The following is an 18,222-nucleotide window of genomic DNA, read 5'->3' as shown; positions in this document are numbered from 1 at the left end:
CAACCCTATTGCTGGGTTTGTCCATTTTCAACCCAACTTGGGTTGTTTTTAACCCAGCATTTTTTAGAGTGCAGTGATTGCATTCAGTGGTGGCGCTTCACAAAAATCTAGGGTATGGCATGATTCCTTTTGACCAAACAACAACGACATTCCAAGTAATCATAACAAAATATGGACAAAAATCCGCCATACTAAAAGAATGCAATCGTGATGCACAGACATGAAAAGACTTAACAACAACAGAACTAACGAGCAGCATCATGAGCTGTTTGGTCCCAATGCCAGGGTATGGCCATACGCAAACACCGCCCTGATTTCATTTGATTGGCAACAGCTCTATATAGTGTCTTATTATTCTAATTGTATTTATTGATTAAATATGAAACATTGCCCTGGCAGTAAAATGGATCTTTGAATCTGGTCTTAGTTTTGATGCGGTCTTGAACTAATATCAGACACACAAGGCCACAGCATACTAAACACAATACATCAGTTCATACACAGCACACTGAATGAGTGAAATGAAGCAAGTGGTTTTCATTAATTTGGCTGATTGACGTGGTGCCGGAGGTAGAGGAGTCTGGCTTCAGAGGTGGCCAAAAGGCCTTTGATCCTCACATTAGGTGCCTTTTCCATTCTTGGTTATTTTAGTCTTTCAAAGCAGTTCTGCATGTAATGGTTCATGCTGTTTTATACCCGATACGATCACATGCTGAGGACATTTGTTGCGTATGTAGCTTTGAGGTCCAAGTTATTCTACAACCACAAGCTTCGGCTTTCTCTCTCACACACAAAGTAATAAATATATATATTTCTCCAAATATGGATACCTATTTGTACACCACTTGCTCTAAAGGAATGTGAAGAAAATCATAGAAACCTTAAATCTCTTTTCTATAAACATGTGATAAGGAAAGTGTTTTAAGATGTCTTACAGCAGTATCATGTACAATTCTGCATGTTTTTAGACTCAAGTCTTACTGTGAGGACTGTTTTTTTCTACATTTCTGCTGCTGACACAGCCCGCAGCCGCATGTATAACAGGATTAAGACAATCTGCTACTGAGACTGATAATCTTATGCACAGGAGGGGAAACGCCTCACAGTTTCTCTTTTCATTTATTTATCTCATCCATTCGTCTATTTCATGCACGTTTGCCTCGGGGTCCGCGTTTCTGCACATTCACTGAGCCGCTGAGCGGCGTTCAGAGACGCTAACCTCAACCGCTTCACCTTCACCGACAGAGCCAGACAGTCATTAATCAAAATGAAATGAAGATTTGAGTCGACGCTGCAGTCTGAGAGAAACACACTTCGAGGAGAATACACTTCTGCATGGCAGAGATGTGTTGATAAACGACTGTGTCTCTCATTTCAATCAGGCTGGTCAATGATTCATGTTTTTGTTGAGGTGTATGACTTAGGTAATGCTGCTGAGAATAAGTATTCTGGCAAAAAAGAAATGGTTTGATTTGATTATGCAAATGTGTTCAGCTCTGAGCAAATGGCTGTGACTGATTATTGATTATAGGGCAGTGATGTCAGTATCTGCAGCATCGATTCAATCATTGTTTGAGATATTGATTGACAATAGAATATAGCGCAGTTGCATTATAAGACAAAAAAATACTTCAAAATAATAAAAGATAGAAAAGATAAAAAAGAATAAAAGACAAATAATAAAAGAAGTAAAATCTGACTTCAATTGAAATTATTTTATGCATGCAGAGTGATATAAGCACCATGAAACAGCTTTAAAACTGACACAAAAGAGTAGTATTAGTTAAGTAAATGTGATAAATTATTCAAATAAAAGGAATATTGCACACCGCCTTACCCATTGGGGTGCCAACCCCGTAGGCCTTGGAGTCTATGAGGCCTCCGATCTGTGTGAGGTTGCAGTTGCGCTGGGTGACGAATTCGATGGTGGTGGACTCCATGAGGAAGGCGTAATCTGAGGTGAGAACGCGTTCAATTCCCTCCTCGATGCTCTTCACCATGACCGAATGTCTTCGACTGCTCATGAACTCCCACATCTTGTCATACGTGGAGATCTTTGTTTTCTGGAAGAGAAGTCAAATTCATAATCAGACTTTTAATAAATAAATGCTTTTTGACAAATACAATGTGCTTTCTCTCTGTTTTAACATTACATTTGCCCATTTATACAATAGACAGTAGACAATATTTGAGCTTGAAACAACAACAACAATAACAATTATAATAATAATAGTAGTATTGCAAACTCCAGTATTATCTTTGGTTTGGATAGACACTGAAACAACACAATATCAAAACAATGCCAACTTTAAAAATGTAAAATCTTTTACGTGTGTACTTAAGAAATCGAAAAGTTGGAACTGCAATTGCAATAACATTTACAAAAGTGGTGTCGCAGATGACAGACCAATCCCATGATGAGACTCTCATTTATCACTAAATGACAAAGTCCTTTCAGAGAAACACCTGTTTCACCCCACTGGTCATTTTTGACCAGAAAAAAACTGTACTTTTTTTATATTAATTATTTATTTTTTTATTTTTTACATTTCTACTTTGTAGGAAAGGTGCGAAACTTAGGTTTTGGTACTTTCTATGTGACACACACACACACACACACACACACACACACAATATAATTACATGGACATGATTCGAAAAGGTTAAATGGTCCTGAAAAAACAGTCATACTTGTATTGTTCGCGGTCAAAAATGATGTACTGTGCCAAACAAAATCTTACTGAAAGCTCTTTTTTTTTTTAAGATATCAACCTCAAATTTGGAACACAACTTGTTTAGATTTATGGCTTTGATTTTCTCACAGGCTTAGAGTAAAACATGTTTTGGAAAATATATATTTCGAATAAAAATTGAAAATTGTATTTTTGTGCAGTTTTCATAACAATAAACTTAAACTTCAATATCATTTTTTTTTTTTTTTTTTTTTTTTACTTTCACTTTAGCAACAATCTGCCAAGCATCTTCTTTAAAAAGAGACCACACTTCAGTCTGTGCCTCAAACCATTCAAGATTTATGACAGTTTAAGTTGGAAATTTCATTTTCAGGTCTATGCTCAAAATGTGGTAATAAATGTATTATAACTACTGCATAAATATAAAATTAAGTACCATAAAATCCCCTAAAAATACAAAATATTAAATAAAAAAGCATGATCAAACTAAATATAGTACATTAATTTAAGTGAAATAAACAAAATCTGTCATTTCTGACCATCACGCGAGGAGAGTTGATGCAATAATTAATATCACACATTATACATTCAATAAAATCAATCTATGAATTCTTTGAATACAATTTTATGAACCTCAAATGTGTCCTTAAAGTCGTATACCTACAAATACAAATTAGATCACACTGTATTATCAATAAACCACCCACAGACAAGCTTTTCTCGCTCACACTGCTCTCTCACTGGGAACACAAAGCATTTATTTATTTATTTATTTATTATTTTTGAAATTTCTACTTTGTAGGAAAGGTGAGAAACTTAGATTTTGGTACTTTCGCGGTCAAAAATGATGCACTGTGCCCAAACAAAATCTTACTGAAAGCTCTTTTTTTTTTTTTTAAGATATCAACCTCAAATTTGGAACACAACTTGTTTAGATTTATGGCTTTGATTTTCTCACAGTTTTAGAGTAAAACATGTTTTAAAAAATATATATTTCGAATAAAAATTGAAAATAGTATTTTTGTGCATTTTTCATAACAATAAACAATAACTTCTATATCATTTTTTTTTTTTTTTTTTTTTTTTTTTACTTTCACTTTAGCAACAATCTGCCAAGCATCTTCTTTAAAAAGAGACCACACTTCAGTCTGTGCCTCAAACCATTCAAGATTTATGACAGTTTAAGTTGGAAATTTCATTTTCAGGTCTATGCTCAAAATGTGGTAATAAATGTATTATAACTACTGCATAAATATAAAATTAAGTACCATAAAATCCCCTAAAAATACAAAATATTAAATAAAAAAGCATGATCAAACTAAATATAGTACATTAATTTAAGTGAAATAAACAAAATCTGTCATTTCTGACCATCACGCGAGGAGAGTTGATGCAATAATTAATATCACACATTATACATTCAATAAAATCAATCTATGAATTCTTTGAATACAATTTTATGAACCTCAAATGTGTCCTTAAAGTCGTATACCTACAAATACAAATTAGATCACACTGTATTATCAATAAACCACCCACAGACAAGCTTTTCTCGCTCACACTGCTCTCTCACTGGGAACACAAAGCATTTATTTATTTATTTATTTATTATTTTTGAAATTTCTACTTTGTAGGAAAGGTGAGAAACTTAGATTTTGGTACTTTCGCGGTCAAAAATGATGCACTGTGCCCAAACAAAATCTTACTGAAAGCTCTTTTTTTTTTTTTTAAAGATATCAACCTCAAATTTGGAACACAACTTGTTTAGATTTATGGCTTTGATTTTCTCACAGTTTTAGAGTAAAACATGTTTTAAAAAATATATATTTCGAATAAAAATTGAAAATAGTATTTTTGTGCATTTTTCATAACAATAAACAATAACTTCTATATCATTTTTTTTTTTTTTTTTTTTTTACTTTCACTTTAGCAACAATCTGCCAAGCATCTTCTTTAAAATGAGACCACACTTCAGTCTGTGCCTCAAACCATTCAAGATTTATGACAGTTTAAGTTGGAAATTTCATTTTCAGGTCTATGCTCAAAATGTGGTAATAAATGTATTATAACTACTGCATAAATATAAAATTTAGTACCATAAAATCCCCTAAAAATACAAAATATTAAACAAAAAAACATGATCAAAATAAATATAGTACATTAATTTAAGTGAAATAAACAAAATCTGTCATTTCTGACCGTCACGCGAGGAGAGTTGATGCAATAATTAATATCACACATTATACATTCAATAAAATCAATCTATGAATTCTTTGAATACAATTTTATGAACCTCAAATGTGTCCTTAAAGTCGTATACCTACAAATACAAATTAGATCACACTGTATTATCAATAAACCACCCACAGACAAGCTTTTCTCGCTCACACTGCTCTCTCACTGGGAACACAAAGCATATGCAGGTGTTTTTCAAAATAATCTTTTTAAGAAAAGTCATACAGCTATTGGTTAAAATGTCATATTTTTGCCCCCTTTACATGATTACTATGGCACAAATTGCGGCAGAAGCACACAAATCTGTTTATGACTAATCCTGACTAATCTCCAAAATGGAAATGCATGCTGACAGCACGCAAAATACAAAATAATATCTTATTCCGGTAGAACTACAAATAAACCCATAATCAACTTAAGGTTAGTAACAAGGGAAATTGTTGCCAATTGCAAAAAATCTTCAAGCATTTTAAACTCGGGTCTTTTTGTGCCTCTGAGAACACATCTGATGGCATTTGAAACCTAATTAAGTCACATACTCAAGGTCCTGCTTGCCATTATTGTGTGTAATGACTTTTTGTGGCCGGTCGATATTTTAGATCAACTGGGTGATTTGCCAAGTGCCTATCAGAATCTTCTGGAGTTACCCTTGACAAATCAGCCGATTGCACATGTAGACTACGACTGCTGATGAGGCAAAACCATGGGGGCTGAGATAGACAGAAAGAAGGAAAATCACAAATTTAGTAATTAAACAACAATCAAATAAATATTTATTTTCATTTGAGTATTTTACCATTCAACCTGCATTGACTGTAATGCATCTTTTTGAGTAGGCAGGTTTTGGAACAGAGCTCACTATTGGACCATGAGCATTGAATAATAACATTTTTCACAATGCAAGACGCTCATATTTTGGTTGCACTTTATTTTACAGTACGTGTACTTACATTGTACTTATATAAGAAAGTACTGGTTAATATAAGGCAACTACATGGGTTAAGGTTTTTTAGGGAAGGTTCAGGGTTAGTACCTAGTTATTATCCAGTTGTTGTAATAACTATAAGTAGATAGTAATTTTTAGTACAAAAACTTTACTGCTTCTTGATACTGAAGCAATCCTTTAAGTGTGAAGTCTCTCTGTGTCAGTTGTCTAGCGATCATCTCTCATTTTCAATTCATTCTTTCTTTATCACCGCGATGCTATCTGTGCATTTGGGTTGATTTGAGGTTGTTTGGATTGATTAGCAGTGATTTGTCGAATACTTTGATCATGCTGAAGTGTTCACAGATTGCGCTACTTTAATCTGCTCTTGGTTCTCGATCTGTTGTGAGGCTTTGATTAATTTTCTGCACACTACAATCAGACCCGAAGCATTCTCTTCTGCCACCGCTGTTATTCTTACAGATGACAAGAGAATGAAAATGAAACAAATTTATTATCTGTTCTGACTCAGAGAAGAAAAAAGAAAAAAATGGTTGAAAAATTGGTTGATCATGATAAATAGATGTTATTGTGGGAGTGATGTGCATGTAAAATAAGGATATGTTGCAGATAAAATATTTAACCCGCTTTTGGACTGAAAAGGGACATCCATCAACTTTCATTGAGGAGCATCCAGAAAAAAAAAAAAAACACAACATTATTGATGTATTGGATGTGTGAAAGTAAACAGATGTCAGCCTGTTGTTGACTGATACATAGACATTTCCTCTTCCATTCTGTCTACAGAGTGTTGCAGGGATGATGTATTTTTGTAGGCCCAAACCCCAAAATGAGTTACTGGTGCAAACTTTTTTGACGTAATTTTAAACAAAATGAGGCAAAAATAGTCTGTTTCTGGAGTACAAAGCAGCTTGCCAAAGCAAAATTCCAGAAAAAGTTCACTCTGGCTGGTAAACACTTCTGAACCACCATTGGTCTGTGTGTAATAGGTGGGTGTGGCCCTGAAGCTCCGCCTTCTTTGACATGGAAAAATCTTCTTCAGTTCATTTCTTCCATTGAGGTCAGATGGCAGTGAAAACATGAACACACTGGAGAGCTGCTTTATAGTACAAACTGAAGCTGTAATTCTAATTTAAAGCAACACTGACACTGTTTTTTTTTTCATGTTTTATACTGTAAAGCTGCTGCTTTAAAGCTATCTATTGTATAAAGTGCTATTTAAATAAATGTGTTTAAAAGTGCTTAAAGTGTTTAAAAATAAAAGTGCTGAATTGCAGAGCTGGTGCAAACATATCCACATCACTGTGATCAGATGCTTTCTGAACTGCTGTTTTCTCACCGCTGTCATTTATGTTGTGTGTTTATTGTGTTATTGAGAGGAAAGTGCACAGCACATATTTACATGTTCATTTAAATGTCACTTTCAGCAGCATGGGGAACATCGAGATGCTCGCTAACAGTTTATCGCTGCAAAGGTATTTTGGACTTATTTTTTACCCCTAAGTGAAGCACAAAAGAACTTTGCAGTGAGTATATCAGGGCCTTCAGCATTTTAGCACGTCCTGAAGCCAATGTTTTTTTTTTTTTTAATATGTTTTTTATTAAATGTCTGGAATAAGGTCTGTGGTGAACTCAAGATATTTTCATGTTTTATTCAACGACACAAAATTCATCAGTAATATCCTCTTGTGATTTTTTCCAAAGCTTTTACTTGTCTTAAAAATGGTTGCTAAAGAGAGTCTAAATGGGACTACAGAGGTAGTTGGGGAAATTAAAAATCATTACATTGAACAGAGAAACTTGTCTACTCACTAGTCACTTTTACAGCCTCATTGTGTTTATATAATCACAGTCTCGCAAACTATTCTAACACAAACTTTCAGGATTTTTTATTTATTTTTTTATTTTTTTAAATAAAGACTAAAAGAGTTGTTGGAAGCTTAATAGTGGTAACGTTGAAGTCATGCGACCGTGTTGTAGTTCGTTTAAAGCCTACATTTAGCTTTTGACTTGTGCTGATCATATTTAAGCTTCAAAATAAAAGTTGTGTTCTAATGTGAAGATTATCATGATGGGAAAAAAAAAAAAGTGTAACAATCATAAACTTTTGTTGGTCACAGAGTGTCACGGTTCCAGTCATTCCTGAACTACACTTCCCATAATCCTCCCTGCCAATCACCTGCACTCACTCCACCAATCAGCTAACACTAATCACCACACCCAGCTGCCACGCATTACCTGGACTATATAAGCATGTCACATCCTCACACACATTGTAAGGTCTTGTATACTCTGGTTACACTTCTGAGCGCTTCTTATTGTTATTGTTTGCCTGTTATTTACCCTGCCTGTTCCCCGTCTACTATTCCCTGCTGCCTGCCTTTGGACTGTGTATTGTTTATTGGACTTCCAATTGTTATCTGCCAGCCCTGACCTATTGCCTGCACCTCGACTACGATTCTGCCTACTCTCTGCCATACCTGTTTGCTGTTGTTCCACCATTGCCTGTTTGACGACGAACTCAGTCTAATAAAGCTTGCATATGGATCTCACCTCGTGTCCCGCCTCATTACAGATCTGTTACAAGGTGGGACACAAGGTGAGATCCATATGCAAGCTGGGCAGCTGGGTGTGGTGATTAGTGTTAGCTGATTGGTGAAGTGAGTGCAGGTGATTGGCAGGGAGGATTATGGGAAGTGTAGTCCGGGAATGACTGGAACCGTGACACAGAGCTTATTTTCTGCAATAAACAAATGGAAAAATCCTATTGGTTTGTTACAGGTTGGCCTACAAAAATACGTCATCACTGCAGCGCTCTATTGGCTGAGACAGTGCTGGAGTGCTTAAAGAATGACGGGCAGTTCAAATTCCCTTACAAATAAAAACAGTATGCTGCATCCACTTCATCCACAACTTCAAATCACCACATAAATATTAAAATGATCCACTCTAAAAGAACAGATAAGAATCTTAATTGATGTCTAAATGTGTCCATATCTCTGCCCAAGAAAGCAGGCTTTACGTATCCAGAGCTGAATGTTAAGCAGGGTGAGCCTACATTACAGTGAAATGGTCCATTATTCCTTAATAAACTTTAATGTTGTGTAGAACACATTTAAACTCTACTCATCATATTGTGATCGTGAAGTACTACTACTTAATGGTGTCATATTAAAACAAAAGACTAGGACGCTTCAGGAGCTTGCATTTCAAACTAAAATTCAATTTAGGTCTAAAAAACTAGAGATTTTTTTTTTTTTTTTTTTTAATTGATTTCATATTAAATTATTATGCTATTACATACTTATTAATGTGTTATTATCTTGTAATAATACAATATAATCATGCTTTATTTTCGAGTTATCCATTTAGTTTTCAAGTATATGCCTTACTTTACAAAAACTTACTAGAGAGTGCACACATACACTATGTGATTTAGTCTATTAAATGTATTTAGAATGCCCTGATATTTAAGATAAGGGGGCAAAAATACTTCTGTATGTATTTTATATTTAATTTAGTTAATCAATTTCACACAAAGAGTGCCATTTTTTCTCAAAATATTAGCATGATTACGAATGTGATAATTATTTTATACAACAATTCAATAAACAAGAAGTTAATATTAAGTGACTTACATTTTAGACACAATATTGCCTGGTTTTGCTCTATTTCACCAATGAAAATAGTTCCAAACAAAGCCACAGGACGGTTTAGTGTCTCTAATGCTGCGTTCACACCAGACACGACTTGCGCAAATAAATCGCGCTATTCGCGCGTAGTTGGACGCTTGAACATTTTGAGTTTACTCGCTTCATTCGCGCGTGAAATTCACTTCACAATAGACGCGAATTTGCGTCAAGAGAGGGGCTCTCACGCTCCTTTATGTGTCCCAGACTCCACTTCTTTCTGAACACTTCCTCTGAATAAACACAACTTGTCAGCGAAAAAATAGTTGTAAATTACAGCGAATAAGCTTAATTGTTCGGCTTTAGCTAGCTTGTAGTCTCAATATGTATATTTATATAGCTCAAATTGAGTAAAGACTGTTTTTTACAACTTGCCAGATTGTTAGACCTCCTTACTCTCTTTCAAGCAAGATCCTTTTTATTCCTGTTTCTATAAAAGTATGAAGATGTACAGCGACGATGATTTTGTCTTCCATGTTGTTTCGGATTTCTGCCTCAGCTCGCTACGTCACGTCACAACTAGAGCAAGCTCCTGATTGGTTAACGCGGCGCGAATTTTCGCCAAAGTTCCGATTTTTCAACTTGGGCGTTCCGCGCGAATCACGCATTATGCGCGTCAAATGCCCGAAATGCTCAATTCGCACCGCAGGATGTCTATTCGCGTCTTTGCATTGACCTAACATGTAAATCACTCACACTTAACGCCTCATTTGCGTCTGGTGTGAACGCACCATAAGCCACACACGGCAGTGTTTCGTTATTGAATGAATGAATCGTTTGGGTGAATGATTCAATGACTCACTCATTAAGACAGTCGAATGCTTCGTTCCAGAATGAATTAGCCGCTTGAATTAATCGGTTGAACCTCAGTGACTTAATAACAGTGACTTGCTGCCACCGACTGGTGGTTTTAATTTCACATTTAAAGTATCTTTTCATTTTTAAAATCATTTAAAAATATCAATATTCAACATTTAATGTTTAAAACATCAAATATTATGTATGCATTTGTAACTGCAGGTTAAATGATTCATATCCCCTCTGAGCTGCATTAAATTCATCTACGTCTCAATGCATCTAAACGCCACTTTATATGCAGCTTCTATGTTTCCTCTGCATTGTAAAGATGAATTGTGTTGATACTGAAGGTAAAAATCACATTAAACTCACTGGAAAAGATCATTTCTGTCACTGCTGTAAACTGACCATCACAGAAGAATATCAAAAACTTTAGGCGTTTTTACTGTTATCGTTATTGACACAATCCCAGGAAATATTGAGACATAATTTTTTGTCAATATCCCACACCCCTACTCCTGAAGGGTATATCTACTTCATCGCAGTTGTTAAATGTTAATTTTGACAACGCTAATTGTTATATATGTAATATTTATGTGGTGTAAACAGAATAGATAATAAGACTCGATCTTAAATATCCTCTCTAAACATTTGCCAGAGTTCTCCAGTACACAATGCTCGTCTTTTCTCTGCGAGATATTCCACCGAGAGGCCCGTGTGCAGTGAAGGAGATCAGTCCAAAACAAACATCTCCTGGCCTTACCCATAGCTCAGCCACTGATAATGATGCTGGAAACTGCAGCGGGCAGGTGGCTGTCCATTTTAATTCACATTCTCATTATATCGACACACGCAGGATGGCGACAGTCTTTGTGAAGCTTCTATCAGGATAAATCTCTCACACACACCAAAATGTAAAGATATTTAAAAGATGCTGCTAAATGCTCGTTTTACAAAAAGCCGACATGTAGGCTGTGCCATGAGAGAGAGAAAGAGAGAGAGAGAGAGAGAGAGAGAGAGATGTGTGTGTGCAATGAAAGGCTTCTTCACCACAGGGAATGGCACGTGATTATGTATGCATGTTTGTGTGTGTGTGCGTAATGGCAGAAAGTCTCTTGGGTCTCTATTGTTAGACTTGTCAAAATGCCTTTGATTAGGTCTTACATAAACACATAACTGCACCTCTTCAAAGTATTAAAGATGTGCCCTGTCTTTATACCTCATTCATTTAAATAAATATAAAGATTTGCTGATGTTAGCACAACTTATATCATTATATTTCAATAAATTAATATTGAAGGGCAAAAGCAAAACAGTGTGTTGCAGATTTCCAAAAAAGTCCACCACACAGGCCTGGTCTGAGGATTCAAAGGAAAGATCTGAGGGCTGTCAAAGAAAAGAGCAGAGACTGCTGAAGATCTGGAAATCTCTGGAAAGATCTGGAAATGACCGGAATATTGGAAACGCAGACCTTCTGATGAACTAAAACACATTCTGGACAGCTTTACGAGAGACAGGGAATAGACAAAGACACATGTTTACTTAGCTTAAATGAAGATGAATCTTCTGTTCGTTTCTTTTTGTATACACTACAGGGCAGGGGTAGGTGGAGCAAGAACCCCTGGTGTAAAACTAAGACAAAACTAAGTTTAAATTTAAAAGTTTAAAGTTTAAAACCTGCCTATAACAAAATGCATATAATGTATTTACTTTGTAGTTACAAACTGAAATTAAATAAAATATTAATATAATAATATAAAAAAATAATATAAATAATATAAAAATATAATATAAAAAATATAATATAAAAAAAAACGTAAACATTTTATTTCAGCTATTTCTCATTTTCATTTAGTTCAAATTGATGTACTAAAATAACTAAAACAGAAATAAAAATGAATAAAAATATATATTTCAAAAAATAAATAAATAAAAATGACAAGAACACCAAAAGTACTAAATATTCAACTACAGTAAATTGAAGTTTCAAATTAAAAACTAATTCAATAAATTAAAAGTTCATATTAAACATGGCCTAAATTTGTTAAAATACAGTGAACTAAAAAATATTAATACTTTCTTAAGTATATTTACTTAAATTATAATCAAAAAGTCAAAAAAAGTCAAAAAGTCATATGCGTATGCTCATGATATACAGTACAGTCCAAAAGTTTGGAACCACTAAGATGTTTAATGTTTTCAAAAGAAGTTTCGTCTGCTCACCAAGGCTACATTTATTTAATTAAAAATACAGTAAAAAACAGTAATATTGTGAAATATTATTACAATTTAAAATAACTGTGTACTATTTAAATATATTTGACAAAGTAATTTATTCCTGTGATGCAAAGCTGAATTTTCAGCATCGTTACTCCAGTCTTCAGTGTCACATGATCCTTCAGAAATCATTCTAATATGCTGATTTGCTGCTCAATAAACATTTATGATTATTTTCAATGTTGAAAACAGTTGTGTACTTTTTTCAGGATTCCTTGATGAATAGAAAGTTCAAAAGAACAGCATTTATCTGAAATACAAAGCTTCTGTAGCATTATACACTACCGTTCAAAAGTTTGGGGTCAGTAAGAATTTTTTTTTTTTTTTTTTTTTTTTTTAAGAAATACTTGAATACTTTTATTCAGCAAGGATGCATTAAATCAATCAAAAGTGGCAGTAAAGACATTTATAATGTTACAAAAGATTAGATTTCAGATAAACACTGTTCTTTTGAACTTTCTATTAATCAAATAATCCTGAAAAAAATATTGTACACAAATATTTTGTACAATTGTACACATTAAATGTTTCTTGAGCAGCAGATCAGCATATTAGAATGACTTCTGAAGGATCATGTGACACTGAAGACTGGAGTAATGATGCTGAAAATTCAGCTTTGCACCACAGGAATACTGCGCTCGCCAAGAAGATCAGGAAGTTTCAGCAAAGGATAAAATTATTTCTAGCCCTTGCATTAGCTTTACTACTAGATATAAAAACACCTTGTACAGCTATGATCAGCTGTTTGGCTGAGATTTTGATGTTTTGTTATGGAAAGGCCATAGCTGATCGAATGGTTCATGTCACATGACCTGCGGTGCGCTTGCAGCATTCTGAAAAGTTGAGAATTTTTCATCTTGATGCGCCTGGAAAACGCACCGCATGCGCGTCGCGACCGCGTTGCTTCCATTATGAGCGCGCCTGCCGCGTGGCTACGTTTGAAATAACTGACTTGCATGCGGAACAGACGCAATGGGCCCTATAATACACCCGGCGCAATGCGACGCAAGGCGCAGCGCAAGTGTGTTTGCTAGTTTGCATCCGGCGCCGTTCACATTTTCCCGTTCAGCGCCACGTCCTTAAATTAATAAATGCATTTGCGGCAGTTAGTGCGCCCATGGGCGTGCTGGTCTAAAAAAGAGGTGTGTTCAGGGCATTGCCGGCGCATTGCTATTTAAAGGAGCTGAAAATAGACTGCGCCATAGACCAACTCAAACCTAGTCTAAAGTCAATGGCGCAATATTTTTTTGTTAGAGCGCGTTGGTAGAAACTGTCCACAGTGCGCGTTGACTTTGCTTATTACACACAGGGATGCGCATCACACAAACATGCCAAATATTAAAAACAAAAGGATTACAGTGTAAAAGAATATTATTGTGTAGGCTACATAAATATAAAAATGTAATGATGAATAGTCATTGCGTGTATTAGAATTAGGCTACCTATTTTCAATTCAGCCTATTACTACTTATAATGATGAACGAAATTGGCTAATTAATTGAACAATCGTGCCAATACACACACATATATATTAACTGACTTTAACTTCGCGCACGAGCAGATCGGTTTCTTCGCTTGAAAAGCGTTCAGCTTTTCCGCCAACAAATTCCGCCATGTAAATAGCAATCCGCCATGGCGCGAGCGCATCTCGCTCTTAAAGGGAATGGGAGATGACACTCTGATTGGTTTACTGAACGTTACGCCCATTACTCATTAAGAGAATAGGGACAACCCATTTCAAAAATGTGGATGGACCGTTTTTCCGTCGTTAAAATAGCAAAAGTGGATTTGGACACGCCCTGAGTGCACCTGCGCCGTGCGCTTTACACTTTGCGTTTAGATTGTTAAAATAGGGCCCAATATGTGAACGGCCCCTAACTTCTTAAAGCAAAGCATCATAAGCATCTTTTGCTTTTCTGTGAGCACAGCTGCTGCTGTGGCGCTGCGGTGAAAGAAAGCCATGACTTTTCTCACGCCACCAAGCAAGAGACTGATGCGAGAAACATTTAAGCCTGCTTGCAAGATTCGATGCGCAAGATTCGATGTGTGCGCGAAACACTTACTGAACTAGAGAGCTGATTGAGACACAGCCTTAATATGCGGATATGCAGTGACAACCCAGCTTCTCTCACTGCTACTTCCATGCTGCAGAGTAGGTCACGTCGGCAGCTCAACCAATAAGATTAGGCTGCCGTCATATCGTAAAAGTATCGACATCACTCTGCAATGCATATCGTAACATTTTTGCATCGCGAAATATCGTACTGCGATATATCGTTACACCCCTAGCTAATGTATTAAAGATTTATGAACATTATTGTAGTATGAAGCAGGGTGTGGCTGAATATTATGTCGCAGTTGCCGCTTCTGCTTCTTCCGGTCAAGCGCATGTGGGGTAAAGCAACGCTGTTTATCATATTAGATACATTTGAGTGTTGAAAGTTGTTATAATGCTGCTCTGCTATGAGACACTTGTTGCACACTGCAGTTAAATCAAGAGTTAAATCAAGAAAACAAGATTTAAACAATAAGACTTGCTGTGTTGAGCTGTATAACATGATTCGTTTTCTGTCAATGAATGAATCCAAACAGTTTCTCATCTGTCTAATAAAACACATAATATATTAAAGCGTCTTTGGTGTTTCCATGGTTTCTACAACATAAAACCGGAAATCAAAGGTAACGCGGATATGATGTCATTGTCAAGTCAAGTCAAGTCACCTTCATTTGTATAGCGCTTTTTACAATGCAGATTGTGTCAAAGCAGCTTTACATTGATAATTGGTATATAATTTTTCCTTTTAAAGAATAGTGTCAATGCAGGCAGATCAAAAGCACTGTTGAATAAATGTCAAGGATACTGTTGAATATCAAATGTCAAGTCAAATTAAATTAAATTAGGGCTGCACGATTAATCATATTTTAATCACGATAACGATATCTGCTTCTCTCGATTGATTTTAAATAATCGTCACGATATTGGCCCGCTCTATGAAAATGAACATAATTTGGAAATATTGGAAGTAATATTAAGAATTTCGCTGTTTTATCTTTTGAAGTTCCTAAAGGTTTTACCAGTTTTCATAATGTTGATCAGCTAGAAATGATTTTTCTTTGCTTTACGAATTTGCCGGGCAATTTGAATCTGGTTTGTCTTATTGCAAACGAATTGTGTTGCTTTAAAATCTAATGTGAATACATATTACAAAGCGCTCACCAAAACCATGTTTTGTATTGATTTACCATCTAACGAAGTTATCATAGTTGGTTAAATGTAAGTCTTTGTGCCACCTACAGGCCTTTTGGGTGAAGTGTAGGTTGGTTGTTGATTTTGATAGGCGACACATGGACACGATCTGTGTCCTGATTAAAATTGCTTATTTCTCTGAATTTAAACATTCTTGGAAACATTTGGGATAATATAATCCAATTTTAATACAAATATCTTACATATTGTGTCTTTTAATAGATCATTCATTTAATAGACAATCTGTTTAAAAAATGTATATTCAAGATTCATTTTGTATACATTCATTATTATCATTATTAATTTAAATAATATTGAACTATAATTAAAAATATTAAACGATTACATTAAAATGTATAATTATTATTAAAATAAAATTGTTATACACTTACACCAAACGTAATAGTATTAGTTTTTGGCCATTTTATTCCAAAAGGAATGTTTAAAGGGAAATTTCTGCCACAGAATGACTGTTGATTGTGAATCACGAGGCTCTAGAAGCATCATTGTGCCTCTCTACAGGTGGGGCTGCTCTCTTTAACTGCTGCTCCAGATCCATCAGGAGCTGTGATTCGCTTCCTCCGACTATCTCATCTCTACGGTCCAGGGGTCCTCCTCACAGGACCCGAGAAGAGAAAAACTCACTGAGGATTGATAAGACGAAGATTGCTCAGGAAATATGAAGGTTTTGAACCCGAGAACTGGCCGCAGGTTCCACGAAAACTTTCTCAACAAATTAAAAAGTCGATGATAGCAGCTGAGGTGGTCAGAGGAGGGGAGCGGCTTCTCACAGACTCTTACAGACACACAGATGTGACTGATGAACAGCAGCCCAGGAAGTGAGTGAAGGTGTGCTCCTCTGTGTGAAAGGTTGCCAGAGATTGTTTTGATACTGAAGGATAAGAGAGCGAGAGAAAGAGAGAGAGGTCGGGCTGCTTTCCCAGTGAGCCTGCTCCTCTTTTTGATCATAATATCTTTTGAAGCATAGAATGTGGCATACTAGACGTGACAGATAATAAGATGCCTCAGAGCAGAGAAGGACAAAGGAAGCAAACCTCCAGAGAAGAGGAGGACTATATCTGGCCAATACATCTTCTGTGTTCTCCACCTGCTTTCATGGGCTAGAATATTCTATAATTTAATGTGTCAGCCTTAGGGCAGTATGTTCAGAACAGGGAACGCTTGGCTTCCAGATGGTGGCCGCCTAAAATGGCCATAATCTTCTGCTACTATGATATTGAAGCAGACCACAGAATATATCATGGCTGAAAACCTTTTTTGTGTGTGTGGATTTAGAGTTAAAAGTGTTAAATTTACACAATATATGTTTTATGGAAGTTTTTTTTTTTTTTTTTTTGAGAGGAAAGTGAGGAATCTGCTGTCTGCTGAGGAAAGCGATATCTTTGTCTTAGTATTCTTTTAACAGTTAAGTGGATTTCCCATGACTGTGCTTGTCAATGCATTTGTGCACAAGGTGTTGTTTAAAGCAAAAATGTCCTTGTTAACCTTGTTTCAGTCCCTTTCAGTATAAAAGTCTTTTCTACTGACTCCCTTATAAAGACAGTCTTTGACGCCAGCTAATGGCATAATAATGTAACTTTCACTGAAGTCGAAATCACAGTTACTAACATACTAACTCTTTCTCAATGTCATGTCATGTCTTGTTTTGGTTTTGTTTCATGTTCACGGTTTTTGGTTTATTTTCATAGTTATGCTTTGTTTGTTTTGCCATGTGTTTTGTATCATGTGATTCCATTGCCCTTGTGTGTTCTTGTCATGTGCTTCCCCTGTCTCATGTGTCATGTTCTGATTGGTTGTCATTGTCATGTGATTTCAGTTCTGTCTTGCCATTGGTCCTTTGTCTTCATTGTTCACAGGTTAGCTTGTTTGTCATTAGTCTCTTTGTATAAATAGCCCTCACGTTTCATTGTTACCTTGTCTAGCTTTGTTTTATGTAACCCGCTATTGGTGAGTGTTAGCATCTTTTTTCTAGTCACGTCACGTCACGTCACGTCAAGCCAAGCCAAGCCAAGCCAAGCCAAGCCATGTCAAGTCACGTCATTGTTTTTGTTCCTGTTTATGTTTTTGTTATTGATTATTCACATTAATAAACTGCACTTGGGTTCTCGCTACACTCGCCTCCAGTGGACTCCCTTTCATTACACTCAATACCAAATATGGCATATTATTTATATAAAATAAAAAATTTATTGAACAATAATATTTAAATGAACAATAATAGCCATTATAAAAGTATAAGTTTGTACAATAGGAAATAAACACAAGCACATGATTCAGTCAAAAGTATAAAGCAGCTCTCTAGTTAGTATAGGATTT

General features: G+C 35.5%; 1 protein-coding gene across 1 annotated transcript in view; it reads right to left on the bottom strand.

Annotated features, from left to right (window-relative positions):
- grik2 (glutamate receptor, ionotropic, kainate 2) overlaps positions 1-18,222 on the bottom strand; it is a 245,140-nt gene that overhangs the window by 26,773 nt on the left and 200,145 nt on the right. Inside the window, exon 15 of the mRNA XM_048152799.1 lies at positions 1,838-2,063. Coding sequence (XP_048008756.1) covers positions 1,838-2,063 — 226 coding nt within the window. The remainder of the gene's footprint in view (positions 1-1,837; positions 2,064-18,222) is intronic.

This window comes from Megalobrama amblycephala, linkage group LG13 (assembly GCF_018812025.1).
Source record: "Megalobrama amblycephala isolate DHTTF-2021 linkage group LG13, ASM1881202v1, whole genome shotgun sequence".
In the NCBI taxonomy this organism is placed as follows: Eukaryota; Metazoa; Chordata; class Actinopteri; order Cypriniformes; family Xenocyprididae; genus Megalobrama; species Megalobrama amblycephala.
This window is presented reverse-complemented; position numbering and strand designations above follow the sequence as displayed.